The sequence below is a fragment of the Canis lupus genome, chromosome 7, assembly GCF_003254725.2.
Source record: "Canis lupus dingo isolate Sandy chromosome 7, ASM325472v2, whole genome shotgun sequence".
Lineage (NCBI taxonomy): Eukaryota > Metazoa > Chordata > Mammalia > Carnivora > Canidae > Canis > Canis lupus.
The window spans coordinates 42,126,028-42,143,980 of NC_064249.1; the positions used below are offsets into that span (position 1 = coordinate 42,126,028).

A 17,953-nucleotide genomic window follows, 5' to 3' on the forward strand; every position below is an offset into this window, starting at 1 on the left:
CAGACACGACTGTGAATCTTAAATTATTATTATTTCTTCCTGTCGCTTACACCCAAGGTGGGGGCAGAGGAGAGGAGGGAAGAGGAGAGGGGGGAATCGCCTCTCCCCCTAAGGCACTGAGTGGAGAAGCCGCAAGGGGAGAGGGGGAGGTCACATTGTCCTCACTCTGTGGGGCTAGGCCCCTGGTCTCCCCAGCCCCAGGCTCCCCCAGCCCCTGAAATGCTAAGATGAGGCCCAGGGCTCTGGACCTCCCCCAACCCCAATATATTACATCATCACTTTTTAAATAGATACAGGGACTGGTCCCGCTACCCCCTCCCTGTGACGCCCCCCTCACTATTGGGGGCACCTGGGCAGCTGTGCAAATGGGCATGAGGGTGCATGGGAGGAAGGGAGAGCACCGGGCCCCTTAGCCTGCCCCTGCTAAGGAGGGGGAGGGGCCGCCAGGCCGGGGAGGGGGATAGTGCAAGGCAGAGCCCAGGCCACCACGCGGGGGGGAGGGGGGGGCGGCAGCACCCAGCGAGGGAGGGGGGCAGATACCCCCACCCCCAGCAGAATTGGGTAGTTAAAAATCTGAAACTAGATTTCAACAAGACCGACAGAAGAGGCTATGTACAGAACCGGGGTGTACTCAGTCCTAAGGGAGGGGGGCGGATTCCTCTCCGGGACCCAAGGGGCGGCGGGGGGCCGGGCCTGGGCCGCGCTTCCCAGAGGGGCGCCCGCCGCTCGCCCGAGTGGCCGCCAGGGGGCGCCCGTCCGCCCGCCCTCCGCCCCCTCCGCCCCTCACCCCGTCCCCCAGCCCGCGCCGCGCCAGCCCGGGGGCGGCGTGAGTCAGGGGCGGCCCGGCGGCGGCTGCGGCTCGCACCTGGGCGGGAGGAGAGCAGGGCAGGAGCCACCCGGCCCGCCCTGCCCTCTGGCCCCGGGGAGGGAGCGGCGGGAACAAGACATTCCCTGCCCGGGGACGCGGGAGGGGAGGGCAGGGACAGGGCGGGGAGCCGAGCGGAGCGGGCCCCTCCCGCTGCCCCCAGGGGCGGGCGAGCCGCTCAGGCCACCCCGCCCCCTCTCCGTCAGGACCCCGTGACTCAGCGCTCGGAGCCCGGCGGGGGGTGGGGAGGGGTGAGGTGGGGGGGGCGAGGAGGGCTCCTTCCTGCGGGCCCAGTCCCCCAGGCTTTCCAGCTTCTCCCTCGCCTTCCCCCACCTACCCTTCCTTCACCGGTCCCCTTTGCATAATTCACTGCCAGGAAAAGAGAACAGAAACCAGGAAGGAGGGGTCTCGGAAGGGAAGGGAGGGGCGGCCCTTCACCCCCGACACAGCCAAAACCCCTGGGGGCGTGGGGGCGGGGTGAGGCTTTGGTCCCGAACCCCCCAACCCCTAGAAACCCGCATAGCCGAAGAGGGACACCACAAGTCAGAAATACATTATTGCTTCTACTCCCCAGGAGCAGTCGGGTACAGGGACCCCACCTTGACGATAGAGCTGTAAATAGGTACTATCCCGTATCACTCCTCGGGAGATCACCCCAATCTGGGGGGCCTGACCCCACAACCTTCGCAGCTTGGAACTGGAATGAGGGCTCTGGGGGGAAGGGGTGGATTTCTGAGGCCAGGGAGGCCCAGCGCCCTGACCACAGCTCTGTGTGTCCCGCATGCTCCCACTGCTTGGCATGGGCGCCTCACTGCTCCAGCCGGGCCGCTCTGCCCTCTTTAAGAGGACTCCATGGCCCCTTCAGCCTGAGGCGTACTGGGTGCCCCCTCCTCTTCCTCCTCATCAGGGTGCCCCAGGGTGGAGACAGGGGGCCCAGTCGGAGCTGACTGCTCCCAGAATCGAGCCAGAGAGAGGCGGAAGGTGTCCAAGTGGCCATTGGAGAGGTCGAGGCCAGCAGGGGAGGGGGCGGTGGCAGAGGGCGGCGGGTAGTGGGGTGGCGCATCGTCCTTGCGGCGCCTCCGGGTGCGCACCTCCAGGCAGTTCTGGCCCTTGAGGTGGCGCTGCAGGTGGTCCTCCTTGGCGAAAGCCTTGTGGCACAGGTGGCACTCATAGGGCCGGTCCCCCGTGTGCAGGTGCATGTGGTTCTTGAGGTCATAGCTGTGCAGGAAGCGGGCTGGGCAGTGCGGGCACGAGTAGGGGCGCTCTCCCGTGTGCTTCCGCATGTGGATCTTCAGCTTGTCATTCCTGGCCGGTGGCCGGGGTAGGGGGAAGGGCAAGGGAGCAAGTCAGGATGGGACCACCCCACTCACTTTACTGGCCAGGTTCCCAGGTCTTGTCCCACTCCTGCTGCTCCCCCACCCCTGCCCATTTGTTCACCTCTTACTGCAGGATGCCCTGGTTGACTTCCCCAGCCTCCGTTGGCAGGGCCACCCTCTCCTCTGCCTCCAATACTGAAGTTTTCGTGCGCCAAACCCACCTCCCTTGCCTCTTTCTCCCAGACTCCCAATTTTGGTGTCTCTGGTCACTCTGGTGACCCCTGGGCACCCCAGGCCTTCCAAGACCACCTGCTTCCCCAGCTCGGGTCTCATAAGTCCTCTCTCCCTCCCGACCAACCTGGTCCCCTCTTGGCCCCTTCTCCCCTGGTGCTCACCGGGTGAAGCGGACACCGCACACTTCACAGGCGAAGGGCTTCTCCCCCGTGTGGGTCCTCATGTGGCGTGGCAGCTTCCCTGCCCCATGGATGATCTTGTGGCAGACTGGACACTCCTGGGGCATCTGGGAGCGGCGTTTGCGCACCAGCTTGTCCTGGCCGTCTAGGCCCGGTGCCAGGGCGTCCTGGTGCAGTGAGCTTAGGTAGGCCATTAGGTCAGGATCGATGGCATCCTCATCTGAGCCCAGCTCCTCGGGGGACAGCGGGGGCCCACCTCCCTGTGCCATCCCATAGGCAGAAGGGTACACCAGCTCCTCTTCTTCTTCCTCACCCTCATAGGCCTCGTAAGTCAGGGGCCCCTCCGGGGGGGAAGCAGTCCCTGCTGGGGGGCTGTAGCTCTCCCCCAGCCCGCTGCCCGTGTTGCTGCCCACTCTGCCGGCCACCTCGTCCTCCTCGTAGGTCAGGGGGTGGGGGGCGGGCACGGTGGGGGCTTCGGGCACTAAGTGGTTTGCCCGGGCCCCCTTGGTCTGCAGGAAAGCTTTCCGGGGCTTGCGGCTGCGGCGGGCCACTGGCCGGGGCAGGGGCGGGGGCGGGGGCGGGAGGGGGACCTGCGGTGGGCTGTCTTCACCGTTGGGCACCCCAGAGGCTGAGGCTGTGGCCGTGGCGAAGGCCTCCAGGTACTGGCGGGCTCGCTCGCAGTCGTCCTCATCAGGGCTGGGAGCTTCTAGCCCACTGCCCTGCAGGATCTCCATGCAGGCTGCGATCACACACGGGATCTCCAGCAGCCGTGCGGCCTGCAGCACCGCGGGCATGTTGGCGCTGCTGGTGGTCAGCGTGGCCGTGTAGGCAAACTCGAGCAGGGCACCCAGCGCCTCCGGCCCCACAAAGTCCAGCTCGCACACGCCAGTGCCTGCTCCCCCAGCGGCTGTACCGCCGCCCCCAGCCCCCATGAGGGCTCCGCCACCGCCCTCAGTGAAGAGCTTCTTGAAGTAGTGGCTGCAGGCGGCCAGCACAGCACGGTGGGTGCGGTATTCAAGGCCCTGCGTCCGGATGGTGAGGTCGCAGAGGTGGCCCAGCTGGCGCTGTTCATTGAGGCAGCTCAGGAGCTCACTGCTGTGGTCTGGGAACGGGATCCCGATTAGGTCGTCCTCGGGGCTCCCCATCTTTTCCTGCAGGGTGGAGGGGGGAAGAGATTAAGAGCTCCCAGGAAGGAGCCCTGGTGTTGGCCAACGCTTACTGACAGTCTTCTACGCTTACTGACAGTCTTCTACGTGCTTTGCAGCCAGGTTACCTTCCACAACCCTCCGAGAGACTGGTTAACATCCATTCCACAGACAGAGGTGCAGACAGAGGAAAGTTAAGTGCTGAACAGTGCTCAAACCTAGACCCCAGACCCTGGTCTCTGGGTCCCGGGCCCAGAGGCTGTTTCCCACTGTGGTCCTGCCTGCCTCTGCGCTGGGAAGGCCCCCAGGGAGCTGAGCCTTTGCTAGAGACCCACTCCCCATGCCTTTGGAGGGAGCATTGGGCAGGGAGGTGGGTACCAGGGTCCTGACCCAGGCTTCCTGAGGTGGCTGAAGGCCTCGGGGCTCAATTGTCTGTGAGTAGGGTGACAGTCCATGCTGGAGCCTCCCCACAGCCAGAGAGGCCAAGGACGAGCTGGGATTCACACTGGACCTAGGTCTGCTCCAGGCATGGGCCAGGTACTTTCACTGTAGGGTCTGGTGCTCTGTAAGAGGCTATGCAGACTCACCAGGCAGCTTCCCAGCGCTTCACCTTCACCCTCCTCCTTCTCCCCTCCCCCACCTACTAAAAGTTCATCTCCCCTTTTAGATTCCACCCCCCCCCCAGGCCAAAAGGGAAACACAGCTCCCAGCATCTCTCCCCCCCACATCCTCCCCTCCCCCAGGGGGCCAAGGAGCAGCCACCCTTTGCTGGGGTGTCGCTGGCTGGCTCGGGTGCTTCCTGCCCCGCACAGATAAGCATCATCCCCGCCCCATCCCCCACTGCCAATAGGCCCAGCTCCAGTTCCAGCCCTCCCCACTACAGTTACCACCACCAGCTCTCCCTCCCCATTCTTGGCTAGTGGGGAGAGCACCCCCCCTTGCACTCACTGGCCCCTCCAAACAGCACCCCCTAGGCTGGTAGAGTGAGGAGGTCTGCTTGAGTCCCAGGTCTGCTGCTATCTTGCTGAATGACCTTGAGCCAGTCCCTTCTGTCTGTGCAAGGGTCTCCTCAGCTGTACAAGGCGTTGGATGGAAGTGGAAGTCCCAAGAGCTTAGCCCCTCAGCCCTAACATTGTGTGGGTGGGTCTGGAGCCAGTGGAGACAGAGCAGGGTGGGCAAGAGCTGGGCTCTGGAGCCAGCCAGGCTCAACTTTGAGCCCGCACTCCCTGTGACTTCAAACATACCATCTCATCTCTGAGCCTCGTTCCCGGTCTACAGCACCTGGTCTACAGCACGGGATAATCCCACGGCTGTGGTGACGGTGAATGAGAGCATGTGGGGCACAAGGGCTGACATGCAGTAGGGGCCCAATAAACATTCTGGCCTTGGGAGGGAGAGACAAGGCCTCGCCCAGGGGCAGATTCCACAGCAGCGCAGATGGCCTCTACTGGGAACCTGCTTTGGGACAGCTGGGTCTCCCTCCCTCAAATCACCCCAGAGTCAGCTTACTACTGGCTAAGCGACCTTGGATAAGTCACTTCCTTACCCCAGGAGGCCACCTTCCTCCTCTGTAATATTAAAGGCTGATCTACATGGGTCCTTAGGGAGAGTCCCACTGACCCTGGTCAGTGTCTTTGACACTCCCCAAAACTGCTCAGCCCTGAGGGGAAAAGGTTTTTTTCAGGGAGCTGGAGGAGTCAAGGGCCACAGCTTTCGTCTTTGAAGTACAAGAATGGCATTGTCTCTGCCTGCCTCCAAGCCAGTCACCTTCAGTGGGACATGGGGGCTCCTGCTGGGTGTGTGGGGGGAGGGGACTAGGGAGCAGCACCCACATGTCTCCCTTTTCCTGACAGGTGCCCCCAGGTGCTCCCAGCACCACCGCTTGCTCCCACCTGCAGTCCCCATATCGCTTCTCTCCCAGGAATGATCCCAGTTCCCTTTGGCTCTCCTGCCCGCACTTTACAAACAGAACAAGTGGCCAAAGGCCCAGGTCTTGGGAGCAAACAAAAACCGGGTGGGCAGCAGCAGTGGGCACCCTCCTGGGCCAAGGCAGGTCCTGGCCCTCCCTAAGGGGATGGGTGGGGCCGTCCTCACTGTCCATTGGCCTGGAGCTGGGCACCCACAGGCACGTGGCTTGCCCCATCCCTCTCCCTCCTTCCCTCCCCACCCATTCCTGCTGCTAAGCCCGCCTCCTTTCTCCCACCCCAGGGCTGGTCTCCGCGGCAACTTGGTGTGGCAGGGTGCTGATTGGCTGACCTGGCTGTCAGGTCACAGGCTCAGGCTGGTTCACCACGCAACTCACACAGGGCTTGGGCAAGGGTGGGTGTTTAACCCCTTAGGCCCAACTCCAGTGCCCATGGCCACGAGGTAGCAAGGAAGGAGGGGAGAAGCACAGGACACACGTAGGAAGGAGAGGTGTTTGTGAGGTTCTCTAGCTTCTGGGAAACTCCCCCAACTCTTACCCAGGGCTCCGGCGCCCATGCCAACTTAGGTGCTGTCTGGAAATGATGCTGGTGCCAACCAGGCCAAGGGGGCACTCCTCCTGGTCCCATCATCTGGGGGTGGGGTGGGGCACCAGTGCCAGGATGCCCACCCCACTTTGGGCACCCTTCCCACATCTGCATCCCAGAGTGCCCAGCTCCCTGACGCCCCATGAGGGCGGCCCATCCCCACCCAGCCTGGCATGCCCCCTCTTGCTAAGGCCTTGTGGGCATGGGTGTGTGTGGTGGTTGGGGGGGCAGCTTGTGCCAGGGAACCAGGCAAGGTCTGTTTGGTCTGTTTGCCTGGTAGGGGGAAGAACTGGGGGCCCCGCCCCATCGCTCCCCCTTTCCTGCCACCCCCCCAGGCTCCCCTCACTGTCAGGCCTGCTAGACCGGCCAAGCAGGTGGGCAGCTCTCTTGAAACTGGGCCCTGAGTCAAGCCTGCCCCATCTTTGGTGGGGGGAAGACTTAGGGGTGAGAAAGGTAGGAGGGGGGCCAAGGTGGGAACTCCTATGGTGTACCTCAGTGCCCTAGGGCACCTGCCAGGGTGTGTCCAGCACTGTGAAGCGCACTGGGCCTGACTTGGAAAGGAAGGGTCTGGAGCTCTTTCCAGGGGCTGACCTCAGGCAGTGTCCAGTGAGGGCTGGGGGCACCAGCACCCCAGGTGCAGAGGCTTCAAGCAGCTGGAGAGCAGGGACACAGCCCCCAAGGGGCAGATGAGTGAGGCTGGCCCCCCTTCCCCACACCCTGGGGATTAGGGGAGTGAGGCTTAGTGTGGGGGGCAGCGGGCGGAACCAGGATTAGCGGCAGAGAAAATAGATATGGGGCTGAGATGCAGGCACACAGACCCCCCCCCAATCCACCAAGGGCTTCTCCTTCTCCAGGTGCAGCAGCTCTCTGGAGGGAGGGTGAGGTCTGGCTGTGACATCCTCCTCCAGGGTGATGGAGGCCCGGGGCATGGCCTGGTGCCCACCCCCCACCTTGGCTAGCTACCCCTCCCTCTTACTTCTTTCTCCTTTCTGCCCCCCACCCCCACCCCAACTCCAGCCTCAGGTTCTCTTCCTGTTTTTTTGGAGCTAAGTTTGCACGCAGCCAGGGTTTTGGCCTGTGGCTGGACCAGGGGGTGGGGAAGTAGGGCAGCCGGTCCAAAGTCCTCAGGGACCCAGGAATCCTAGCTCCTCAGCTTCTCCTACCCTTCCCAGGGCCCCTGGAGCCCAGGGGCTGGGGCCATCTGGACTACCCAGTTGGGAAGGCCGGACGAGGGGCTGACGGAGTCCCCTGGAGGACTACATGGGTGGGCATGGAAGGCGGGCATGGAAGGCGAAGCCCCCTGGCCAAAGATGTAGGGCCTGGACACACCCTCTATCTGCACCCCAGCCCCTCCCGGCACCCCAGCCCCTCTGGGCCAGTGCGTGGCCTACCCATCCCCCACACACCGCTTCCCCCTCCTAACCTCACCACCCCCAGCACTCACACTTCCTGGGGGCCAGGCGGGGAAGGGAGACCGCAAGCCACGAAGGGGGAAGGAGGCCAGGGGAGTTGGCTGCTTCCCGGTGCTGTGGGGGTTAAGCCTCTCCTCCCTGAAAATCCCCAATTCCTGGTGCTCCTCAGTGCTCTCCAGTGCTCCCCAAGATGAAGGAGATCTCAGTGCCCCTGCATGTTTCCTCTCCCTGACACCCGCCCTCAAGTGGCCAGTGGGCCACACTGGGGTGGGGGGAGGTAGTAGAGGAGGGCATGGGCCACTTTCCTTCCCCAGCCTTACCCCTTGGGGACTCTTGCCCACAGTCCCCCCATTCCTTGACCTCCTATCCCTGTCCCCTCTCCGCCAGACATCATATGCTTCCCTTCCTTCAGCCTCGGCCAGCCTCCAGCCTCTGGCCTCCGCTCTAGGAGTCTGTGGCTCATGGCCCCCAGGAGCCACCTCGCCCTCTCCTTTCTTTTTCTTCAGGTCTAGACTCCAGCCTCTCCCGCTTTCTCCATTCCACCCTGCTCCGAGCATCCCTTCCCTTCTCCCCAGGCGGGTGGGCAGGCAGGCAGGCAGAGAGGCCCAAGGAATCAGATCAAGGAGCCAGGCCTGCCTTTCAAGCCCTGGTCTTGCCATGGGATGGCCACATTCAGCACACCCAGGCCACCCTTCTGGAAGAAGCACAGGATCAAAATTTGGGGGCCAGCTGGGGAGGATGGGTGGCGGGGGTGGGGGCAGTGCGGAGAGAGCGGATGTGGGGTGGGGTGGGGGGACAACCCAGGCCTCTCTGCCTGTCAGAATTTCCAGCCCTGGAGCTGCTGGGCTTTCCCCAGAGGGCACCCACCCTGGGCCAGGCGACAACGCACCTGGACAGACCCTGGACATTAGGGCTCCCAGCGGGATCTGCCTGGGCAGTGCCGGCTTCCCGTAGGCCAGAAGAGCCGGCACAAGGTGCCAGGGTCTGCCCGGTGCCCACCCCCTCCCCCCAGCCTAGCGTCTCAGGCTGGGTAACCGAGCTGGCTGGTAACCCCACACCCGCCAAGCCGCGGACAGAAACCTGAGCCCCCCAGCCCCAGAGGACACCCCAGCCCGATCCCCAGAGCCCGGCTCCCTGCCAGCCTGTCCAGCCTCCTGTCCTGGCCCAGCAATCCCTCAGCTCCTGTCAGCTCCTTCTGCTCCCCTGCCCTCTGGGTCCCCTGAGTCCTGAAGCTTCCACACACTCCAGCTCTCCGGACCCTCAGCTCCCTAAACCTTCCCCGGGGGGAAGCTTGGACACCCTCTTCCCGGCTTGTTTTGCAGTCCCTCTCTGACCCTTGGCCAATGCTAGGCCTCCAAGCCTCCCCTGAGGCCTGTTCTCCCAAGGCAGAGCAGGGCCTACTCACCTGAACGCGGAGGGGCCTTGCCGGCAACTCCTCTTGGCCCCTGGGGGGAGCAGGTTGGGAGGGTGGGGGAGGGCGGGCTGGGGGGGGGGAGGTGGGGTGGCTGTTCCCCGCTCCAGCTCCCTCCTTCAAAGGGGCCGCCCACGACCTGGCCCAGCCCCTCCCCCCTTCAGCCTTAACCCTCTGGGTGCTGTCCCCCTCCCCCAAGCTGGGAGGGAGGGGTTACCAGAGGGCTGGCAGCGTGGGAGAAGGCCTAAAGTTTTGCCTGTGGTGCCCGAAGCCCTAGCTGTACCCACCCCCGCTCGTCCTCACTCAGTCCTGAAAGGGGAAAAAGGTGAGCGTAGGCAAGGTAGGAGCTGGGACAGTCCAGGAGGACAGAGGTGAGGAGGAGCTACGGGAGAGGCTGCTGGAGGTGGGACCAGGAGAAGGAAGAAGGGAGGGGAGGGGACAGGAGGTGGCCATGGCCAGAAGAGGGAGGAGGGGAGCCCTTGGACAGTCAGTGCCAGGGGTGACAGGTGCCCAGGCCCCGGCCCCCAGGAGCACACGGCACTACAGGGGGCCACAGGGAGGCCCTTCAGGCTCCTGTGGGCCCCCGAGACCCCTGGGAGCTGACCAAATCCTCCCCACCCTGTACTGGGCTGGGGCCCTCAGGGGCTGGGCAAGGCAGCACCCCGCCCTCCCCATGCCTCACCCCAAACCCACTCACATACCACAGTTCCTTGCCCGGGCGCCAGCCCCTGCCAACCAGGCCAGGGGGCAGCCCTTGTGCCAGCCCCCAATGGCCAGGGGGATCAAGGGGATGGAGCTGGCCCGAGGGGGGTGGACAGATGGGGGGGAGCTGTGGGCACGGAAAGAGGAAGGAGCCAGGAGGGGGCATTTGCTGGGAAGCCTGGCCCCACCCCTTGCGCAAGCTGCTGCCACCCTGGCCGGTTGGGTGGGACCCGCCTGGGCCTGAGGGGCAACTCAGGAGGGCTCTGAGCCCAGAGATGGGTGGGCCATGAAGTTCCACTGAAACACCTCCTAGGGTCTCTTATTCCTGGAATGAGAGGTGCCCAATGTGCCCTAGACACGAGGCCAGTCCAAGTCCTCCTGGGTTGAGGAGGACCACTGAAATGCCCCCTAAAACATCTCCTCCCCTTTCCCCCCAACAGCTGCTGGCTCTACGCCGCTGGCCTGCTGCCCCTCACCAGCTCCCGGCCCGGTTGGCACCTACCCACCAGGATGCTGGCAGTCCTGCCCTCCTCTCCCTCCTACCCTCCTGCTCCCAGCGCCCCATGCCAACTGTCGGCCTGGGGTGGGGGAGGGTTACCCCTGTGTCATGGTGCCAGTCAGGCGGGTCCAGTCCCCCAGGTCCTACAGAGAAGGCCCAAGACACTGTTCTGAGCCATCTCCTCAGGAGGCTGCACACAAGTCAGGGCCTATACAGAGAGCCCAGAAGACGATGGCCAGCCCAGCAATCACTTACTGAAAGCTCCATTCCCCAAGGTGGGTGCCAGCCTCCTAGCATTCCCTCTGCCTCAGCATTTGCTTGGGCACCAAAGTCCCCATGATTCCTGAAAGCCCTGGTGCCTGCAGCCTGTGAGGGCCTGGGGTGGGGCTGCTCTCTGCCCTTTGATCGCCATAAAGGCAGGGAACCAGCCTAGAGGGCAGGGAAGGGGTTCATGGGGCCCCTCCATTTTACTCCTGCCAGGGGCAGCAGGGTAGGGTGGGGGCATCTCTTGGGTGGGGCTCTAAGGTAAGAATGGTAGCATGTCCTAGCAGAGGAGAAGGAGGCGGGTGGGCATGAGTACCTGGTGTCGTGTGGACATAGGATGGTGAGAACAAGGTGGGGGCTGGGGTGAGATGCAGAAGGTACCCATGTCCCAATTCATCCAATCCCATCCAGCAATGTTTCCAGACTTAACCCTATTGAGAGAGCAAGGAGGACTACAACTCCCAGTATGCACCACAATTGTTCTGCATGTACCCTGGGAGTTGTAGTTCCCAAGAGAAGTCCTGTGTTCTCCCTAGAGCCCTGCTGATGGGGTGGGGAGGGCAGAGCAGTAGTTTGTTCAGAAATCTCCAAGGCGACTGCGTTTAGAAGAGGTAAAAAGCTAAGAGGTCCGCGGTGGAAGGGGAGAGGACCCCTTCTCCCAGGCAAAGGGGAGGAAAGGAGGAAGGAAGGAGGAGAGGATGTCTGTTGAAAGGGGCATATGGGTGGGGAGGGGTGTAGGGGGGTGGAAACAGGAAGGAAACTGAAGCCAGAGACATGAGGTCGAAAGCAAAGGCCTGGTAGAGCCGTACTCTGAAGCCTGGCAGGGACTGGGAAGGCATAAGAGGAATTAGGGATGCCAACTGGTGGCAGATCAGTGCGTTTGTTGGGGTCCCGGGGCCCCTTCGGCCCCTGGATCTGGCACAGGTACTTGCTGGCTTGGTTCTGGGACGCTAGCAGGCAGAGGAAGAGGTGGTAGGGAGAGGTCAGGCCAGGCCTAGTGGGCCACGTGCTGGAGGGAGGTAGGCAGGGGTTAGGCCCAGGTGTGAGGTCAAGGAATTATGCCCACAGAGGAGGGTGCTACCTTCAGGGCCAAGGCCATGGCATCTGGAGGCCTCAGCGAAGACAGGGTGACATTGCCACAGCCACCAGCCTCCCGCCCAGCCCTACAGAGGGGCAGGGGTGCAGTGAAGAGGGCAGCCCTCTTTGGTCTCCTTGTGGAATGTGTTAAAGGTAGCTCTCCCTTGGCCAGGCAGCCTGTGAACATTAGAGGCGGCAACTCGGCAGCCCAGACAGCACTGAGTGCCTTTCCTTGGAGGGGGGTGGGGTGGGGTGTGTGGAGGTCAGAAGTGGGCAGAGGCTGTGTTTTGAGGCAACTTTCCCTAGGCTTCCCAAGGCTCTGAGACAGATGCTTACAGGCCCCAACTGAGACTCCTGCCAAGACCTGAGTATGACTGGGTGTGCTTGGAGGGGGTGGGGGTCTTCCTCGCCCCTCCAAAGCCCTTGATAGTGGACGACAGTCGCTCTAACCCCTTCCCCCCAGCCCCCCAGGCCCGCCTTGGCGCTTGGCCGCCTGTGCGTTGGCAGGACTGGGGGTGGGGGGGCAGCAAGGCAACTTCAAACTGTCCGGGCAAAACGTCAAGTTTACTCACGAGTTTACTCAGCAGAAGGAGGGGGGAAGAGGCTCGAGAGGGCACACCCCATGCCAGGGTCCTATCCGTCTCCTGTCCCCACCTTCCTACCCCCATTCTCCTCTTCAGCCCTGGGCCAAAACAGCCATAGGCCCCAAGGCTTGGTGGCAGGAGAGTCTCAACTCTCAGAAGGTCACGGAACCAAGTAGGCCAGAGGCAGGAAGCCCCGAAGCAGAATCAGAGGCTCCTGTCAGAGGGCAGTGCTCTGTCCGGAGCCCATTGACTGCCCATCTTAGGGCCTTGGCCTTGGACTAGAACTGGGTCTCTCGGCCACCAAGAAGGGGGCAGTACCAAGCCAGACTTACTGCATTTGAGTGGTCCCCTGGGCAGTGACTTCTGACCCCAGATGACCAGTCATAGGCAGTGCCCCAGGCAGCACAGTGCCATCTGGGAGGCCATAGGATCAGGGGCTCGTTCTCTCAGCCTTGGCTGGGAATGGGGGGCCAGCACCCTATCTGACCTACTTCCCTTTCCTCCCCACCTGCTTTCATTCTCTGCTGCTCTCCCCCAGCCAGCCTTCACTGTCCCCACCCCAGAGGCGCTCCACCCCCCATGCCCGCTGGCCCCCTCCCCCACCCTCCCCCAGGGTGCCAAGTGCAAGCACACAAAGGGCCCGATGGTGCATTGTTAGCCCAGCCCCCGCTGCCCGCCGCGCCCTCCCGGGGTCGGGCATGAGGCCAAGGAGGAGCTGGGGGCCCTGGGTGCCAGGGGGCACCACGGGGAAGGGGGAAGAGGTCAACACCTGTCTCCCAGCACTAGGGTCCATATCAGCCAGAGCTGTGTGGTGATGAGAGTGCCCTGGGAGAGCAGACCTCTGGCCTGACACCTGAGCCTGGTGGGCACTGCCTTCCTCCCTCCCCAGAGCCCCTCTGGAGGACAGTGACCCCTTTCTGACCCCTGTGCTAAGGCTAGGGGGTGTGGTACCCAAGGGAGGGGATAGTGCCTGGGGGTGCCAGCAGGCTGCATCGTGCCTGCAGCAACCATTAAACAGAAGCACGCTGGGGGAGCTGGGGTCCCGGGGGCCGGGGCCAGGACGCAGTGACAGAGATTTCTTCTTGTTTCATCAGCTACTCCGGGGGGAGCCCCCTGCCCTTCTCCCCAGTCACCACAGGCAAGGCGCAATGAGTGCTGCCCAGGCGCAGTCACAAATTTGGCCCTCCTGGGCCTTGCATGGCCCTCCAGGCGCCCACTCTCCCCCACAACCCAATGGCCACCCCATGCCAGCTCTGCTAGCAGTGCCAGGCAGGTACAGGGGTGACCAAACCAGTTGGTGTGTGGCGGGGGAGCAGGAGGCAACCCCATAATCCTCCAGGCCTCACCCTCCACAGCACAGACACCCTCAGGGAACAGTGAGTCCCCATCCTGGTTTAACCCCTCACTGCTGGGTCTGGCTCCCCCCCCCCCCACCCAGGAGCTACCTCCCTCCTCCAGGGATAAGTTGGGGGAAGGGGGAGTCGCTACGCTGACTCACTCCCATTCTCAGCTGCAACTAGGGGTCTGCAAGGCGTTGGGGCGGGGGTCAGTTCAAGAACGCCCTCCACCTGGCCCGGAAGCCAGGACAGCCTGCTGGTCTCCCCCTCTCCTCGGCACCCACTTCCGGTGTCCCAAACTAGGTCAGCAGCGCTCGTTTCCTGTGGGTCAGCTAGCACCCGCGCCTCTGCCCCTCCCCTGCTCCGGACCCAGGCTCCCCGCCCCCCCCAGGGCGCCCCGAGGTCTCACCACGTCTCAGCCGCCCTTTGATACGTGGGGGTTGTGCGGGGCGGGGGGCAGGGGACCCGCCCTCTCTCCAAACAGCAGCAGGGCCGGGGCGCCTGGGCAGGCACGTGTCCGGGCACAACCCGCTGCCCACGCCGCCCCCCCACTCCTGCCCCCCCCCCCCGCCCCGCTCTGGCCGGGACACGTCGCTCTCTTACTTGGGGTGGGGTGGGAGGAGAGAGCGAAGGCTGGGAATGGAAAGCAGCCCCCCCACCCCTTTGAATGGCAGCCCTGTGCCAGCGGCGCTCCCAGTAGCTTCCACGACTAAACAGTAGCGACCCCTACTCTGGAGGGGCAGGTGCGCGGGCGCCGGCGGGGGGGCGGGGGTGGTGGTGTAGAGGTCCTCCCGGCCCCTCGCCCTTGCTCCGGCCCCGGGAGGGTGGCGGCGGAACCCGCGCCCGCGAGAAGGGACCGGGACCGAGGGCGAGCCCCACTACTGGACACGGAGCGCGGCTCCGGAGGCGCAGGAAACCGAATAGTCCAGCCGGTAACTTCCCCCCCCACCCCGGGCCGCGGCGCCTCCTGCGCTCCCCCCGCCCCCCGCGCCCCTGGCCCAGGTCCAGCCCACCGCGCCAGGGGGCGCGGGGGAGGGCGCCTTGTCCCAGTTAGAGTCCGTCAGCGTTTCCATTCCCTCAGCCCGGGCGGATCGGGGGTCTCCCCGCAAGTCCTAAAGGAGACGGGGGAGCGCTCGGCGCCGCCTCACCCTCTCTCCATCCCGGAGCCGCCGGTCGGTCTGGTCCCAAAAGTGCAGAGAAAGTTTCTGGGGGCCCCTCCGCCCACCTTTCCTCGCACTTAAAATCGACTCCAAAGACGCGGGGTGCGGGGAAGGCGCCGGGAAGAGGAGGGGTGGGAGTCGGGTCTGCATGCGTGTGTGCGCGCGTGGGGGGGTCCCACTCACAGGACAGACGAAGGACACTGCAGTAGTCTCGCGTCCGGGGGACCCCGAGCCGGGGACAAAAGTAGGGTCCACTCACCTCTCCGCCTTCGGGTCCGCTGGCCGGAGCCGCTGAAGCACGGGGTGTGGAGAGAAGCGCGTCCCCCGCCGGCCCGGGGGCTTGGGGCCCTGCTCCGGTCCTAGTCAGAAGGCCGCGGTCAGTCGCTCGCCGCTCTCTGCTGGGGGGCTCCTCCTCCGCAGCCCTCGGCCTCCTCCTGCCGCCCGCCCCCCCCTCGGCCGCCGAGAGCCGTACATTCACCTGGCTCCCACCGCCCCCCCCTTAGGGCCCGCCTCACCTGTCCTGCTGTCTCACCTGTCCTCCCGCTGGCTTTCCCCCCATCCCTCCCCTCCCTCCCCCCGCCCCCTGCCACCCCCCAAACTCCCCCCCCAACCCTTAGCAACACCCTCTGTCACTTCCTGGTTTTTCACCCGCCCCCCAGGTCCCCCTCCCTCCGCCCAATAAGGATATAAACTTCAACCCCTCGGTCCAGCCAGTCCCTGCGGGGCGCAGATGGGTCCCTCCCTCCCCTGGCGCTCCCTTCCACTGAGCTTCTACTCTGCTCTCCCAGCCTTGGCCACCCTCCTCGTTTTCCCTCCTTCTCTCCTGCGCTCTCTTTCTCCCTCCACCTGCCGCGGTCCCTCTCCCCCTCCCTCTCCCTCTTTCTCCTCTAGCCCCTATCTCTAGCAGTCCACCTTAACTCGGGCTCCACCCCCGACCCCCATCCAGCCCTCCGCGGCGGCCCCGCCCCGCCCCCTGCGCTCCGCCGCCCTGCCCGCCCATTGGGCTGCGCACCCGCCCGTCTCAAGTGGGTCCCGCCCTGCGTTCCGCCAGGGAGGGGGCGGAGCCGAGGGGCTGGCCTGAAACCTGGAGGAGGGAAAGGGGGAGGGGCAGTGTCCGCAGTGGCCCGGGAACCCAGCGCCCCCATCGTGGGCTCTCGGTCTCCACGAGGGGCTTTTGTGCAGTCACCCAGTCGGGAGGGAAGGGTCTGAGAGGTTAAAGATAGGCCGGGTGGGGGTGAGGCGGGACTTAAGGGATTGAGGAAGGGGGGGTCCCGGGAGGGGCTATAATCAGGTCAGTGCCCCGGGAGGTAGGGGGAGGGGAGCCGCCAGGCCTTGGCTCCGGCTCCTACGCCCCTCCCCGACTCCGAGGGCGCGGGGGAGTGGGGGCTGCGGGCACTGTGCATCCCTCCCCACGCGTGACGGCGCCCCGCGGGGAGGGAGTGGCGCCCTGGGCCAGCAGCCTCTGCGCCCCAGCCGGTGCCCGCTGCGGCCTTGGCATTGTCGGAGGGGAGGGGCTGGGCCCGCAAAGGGGGAGGGGGAGGCGCGCTCGCGCGGTTGCTCCCCGCCTCCATTCCGCCTGCTCCCTAAGTGGAGAAACTGAGTCTCCGCGAAGAAGGGACCTCTGGACCGGGATTCATTCGGAGACCCCGGTGGCCAGGGGAGCCTGGGCGTTTCCAGATGTGTGTGGGGGGCGGGGTACGTCCTCGACGCCCCCGCCGGTGAAGAAGGCAGCCTGGGGGAACGCGTCCAGCAGTGGACTCGTCCAGCGGCGCCCGCCGCGCTCTGTACCCGGACGGCCCCTCCCACTGGTGTAAAACGGAGTCAAATCCTGCTACCGCGAGCCAGGTTCCGTTCCCCGCAGCCGGCCGGGCCGAACCGGGGCCGAACCGGGGCCGACTGGCTCCCGCTTCCCCAGCCCCCTCCGCGGGGGGCCTCCCTCCCTTTCCAGCAGGTGGCTCCGCGCGACACCAGCTCAACCTGTTGGACCACAATGGGCGGCGCCAGGGGGCCCTGGCCCTCACCCGGGCTGACCCGGGATCCCCGCGCAGGGGGAGGGGCGGAGTCCCGGGTCCTCCCTCCCTCTCCCGCCGTGACTCAGCCTCGGGGCCGCTACCCTGCGCCCCAGCCAGGGGCGGAAAGTGTGAGGCGCTCCTGAGGGCCCGGGCCAAGCCAAACAGCCCCCCACCTCAGACATTATCTCACTGGAGAATTAGGGGGGCTGTAGGAAGGAGGGGGTAGCAGCAGGCCTGGGGCGCTCCCGCTCGCAAAGTCCGCTCCAGGTTTTTCTATCGTCCCTGCTCCCCTTGGGCCCTGCGGCCGGTCACTGCTCCGGGTTTTCTTCTCGGCCCCGCCGGACTGTCTAGTCGCTGAGCGCCGGGAGCGGCGGGGTCCAGGCCAGGGTTTCTCCCTCCCTCTCCTGCCGTCGGGATCGCGCTGGCCTAGGGAAGAGTCGTGCTGGGGGATAGACGGCAGTGCCACGGAGAGGGGGCTGCTGCTCGGAGAAGGGGGCAAGGCCCAGGCAAAGGAGGGCGGGAAGGTGGCTCTGGCAGGGCAGAGCCTGGGTGTCCAGAGGCAGCCCAAGGGCGGACGCCTTGGCACCAGACCCTAGGTACGGAGAAACGAGGGGCGCCCCGGGCCTCTGGCCGCCCCGTCCACCCTCGCCTAGGGTCGTCTCCGGAGTCTTGCTGGACCCGGGCTGGACCTGCCAGCGGTGGGACCTAGAACCTCCTGTCTGTTCCTCCGCGACAGCCTGCCCCCGCTCCCGCCAGCACCCACGTTTCTCTTCTCGTCCATACAGCTTCCTTGCAGGCGCAGAAGTCGGAGGGGGGATCCCCGACTCGAAATTCCCGCCTTCCCTCTAGCTCCTGGCTCCTGGTTAGAGCCACTGAGACTGCAGCAGCCCAGAAAGCCCGACTGGGGGCTGCGCCCCCTTCCAGGAGCACTCCCCACCCCCTCACCCCGCCCCCAGCGGGGCCCCAGGGGGCCTGTTGCCACGCCCGCCCTGCCACCAGGCCGGGACTGGCACCGAGGTCTGCAGGGCAGGTGTGGGGCCTACAGGGGCCTCCCGGGGAGGGGGCGGGCATCCCAGATTCGCACATGCAGACCTAAATCTCAGGCGACCAGCCAGCCCTTAATTTTGAGGGGAACGTCACAGGAGATGGGTAAATCCCGGAAAGTGAGACGTGCTTGACGGTGCGAAGGATGCCAGCCCGGGCTGGGAGTTCATCCCTCCTCGCGAGGGCTGTGTACCTGGGGGCC

The 17,953-nt window shown here is 65.0% G+C and overlaps 1 protein-coding gene across 4 annotated transcripts; it reads right to left on the bottom strand.

Annotated features, from left to right (window-relative positions):
• Positions 1-10: 10 nt before the first annotated feature.
• On the bottom strand, positions 11-15,293 carry ZBTB7B (zinc finger and BTB domain containing 7B). 4 transcript variants are annotated; one of them, XM_025431026.3, is made up of 4 exons: positions 15,211-15,293; positions 14,955-15,054; positions 2,577-3,745; positions 11-2,170 (listed from the first exon to the last, which is right to left on the bottom strand). In XM_025431026.3, the coding sequence occupies exons 1-4, from the start codon at positions 15,252-15,254 to the stop codon at positions 1,705-1,707; spliced, it is 1,779 nt and encodes a 592-aa protein (XP_025286811.1). In that variant the 5' UTR covers positions 15,255-15,293; the 3' UTR covers positions 11-1,704. The 4 variants fall into 4 exon arrangements, with proteins under 4 accessions (XP_025286811.1, XP_025286813.1, XP_048968550.1 ...); XM_025431028.3 differs by having other exon boundaries at positions 15,228-15,280; XM_049112593.1 differs by lacking the exons at positions 14,955-15,054; positions 15,211-15,293 and adding an exon at positions 13,945-14,071.
• Positions 15,294-17,953: the final 2,660 nt, after the last annotated feature.

Coding starts and splice junctions, on each gene's coding strand:
- ZBTB7B (XM_025431026.3), bottom strand. CDS start 15,254: ATGGGGGGAAAGCCAGCGGGAGGACAGGTGAGACAGCAGGACAG. Junction 15,055..15,210: donor CAGGTGAGACAGCAGGACAG/GTGAGGCGGGCC, acceptor CCTTCTGACTAG/GACCGGAGCAGGGCCCCAAG. Junction 2,171..2,576: donor TGCGGTGTCCGCTTCACCCG/GTGAGCACCAGG, acceptor GCCACCGGCCAG/GAATGACAAGCTGAAGATCC.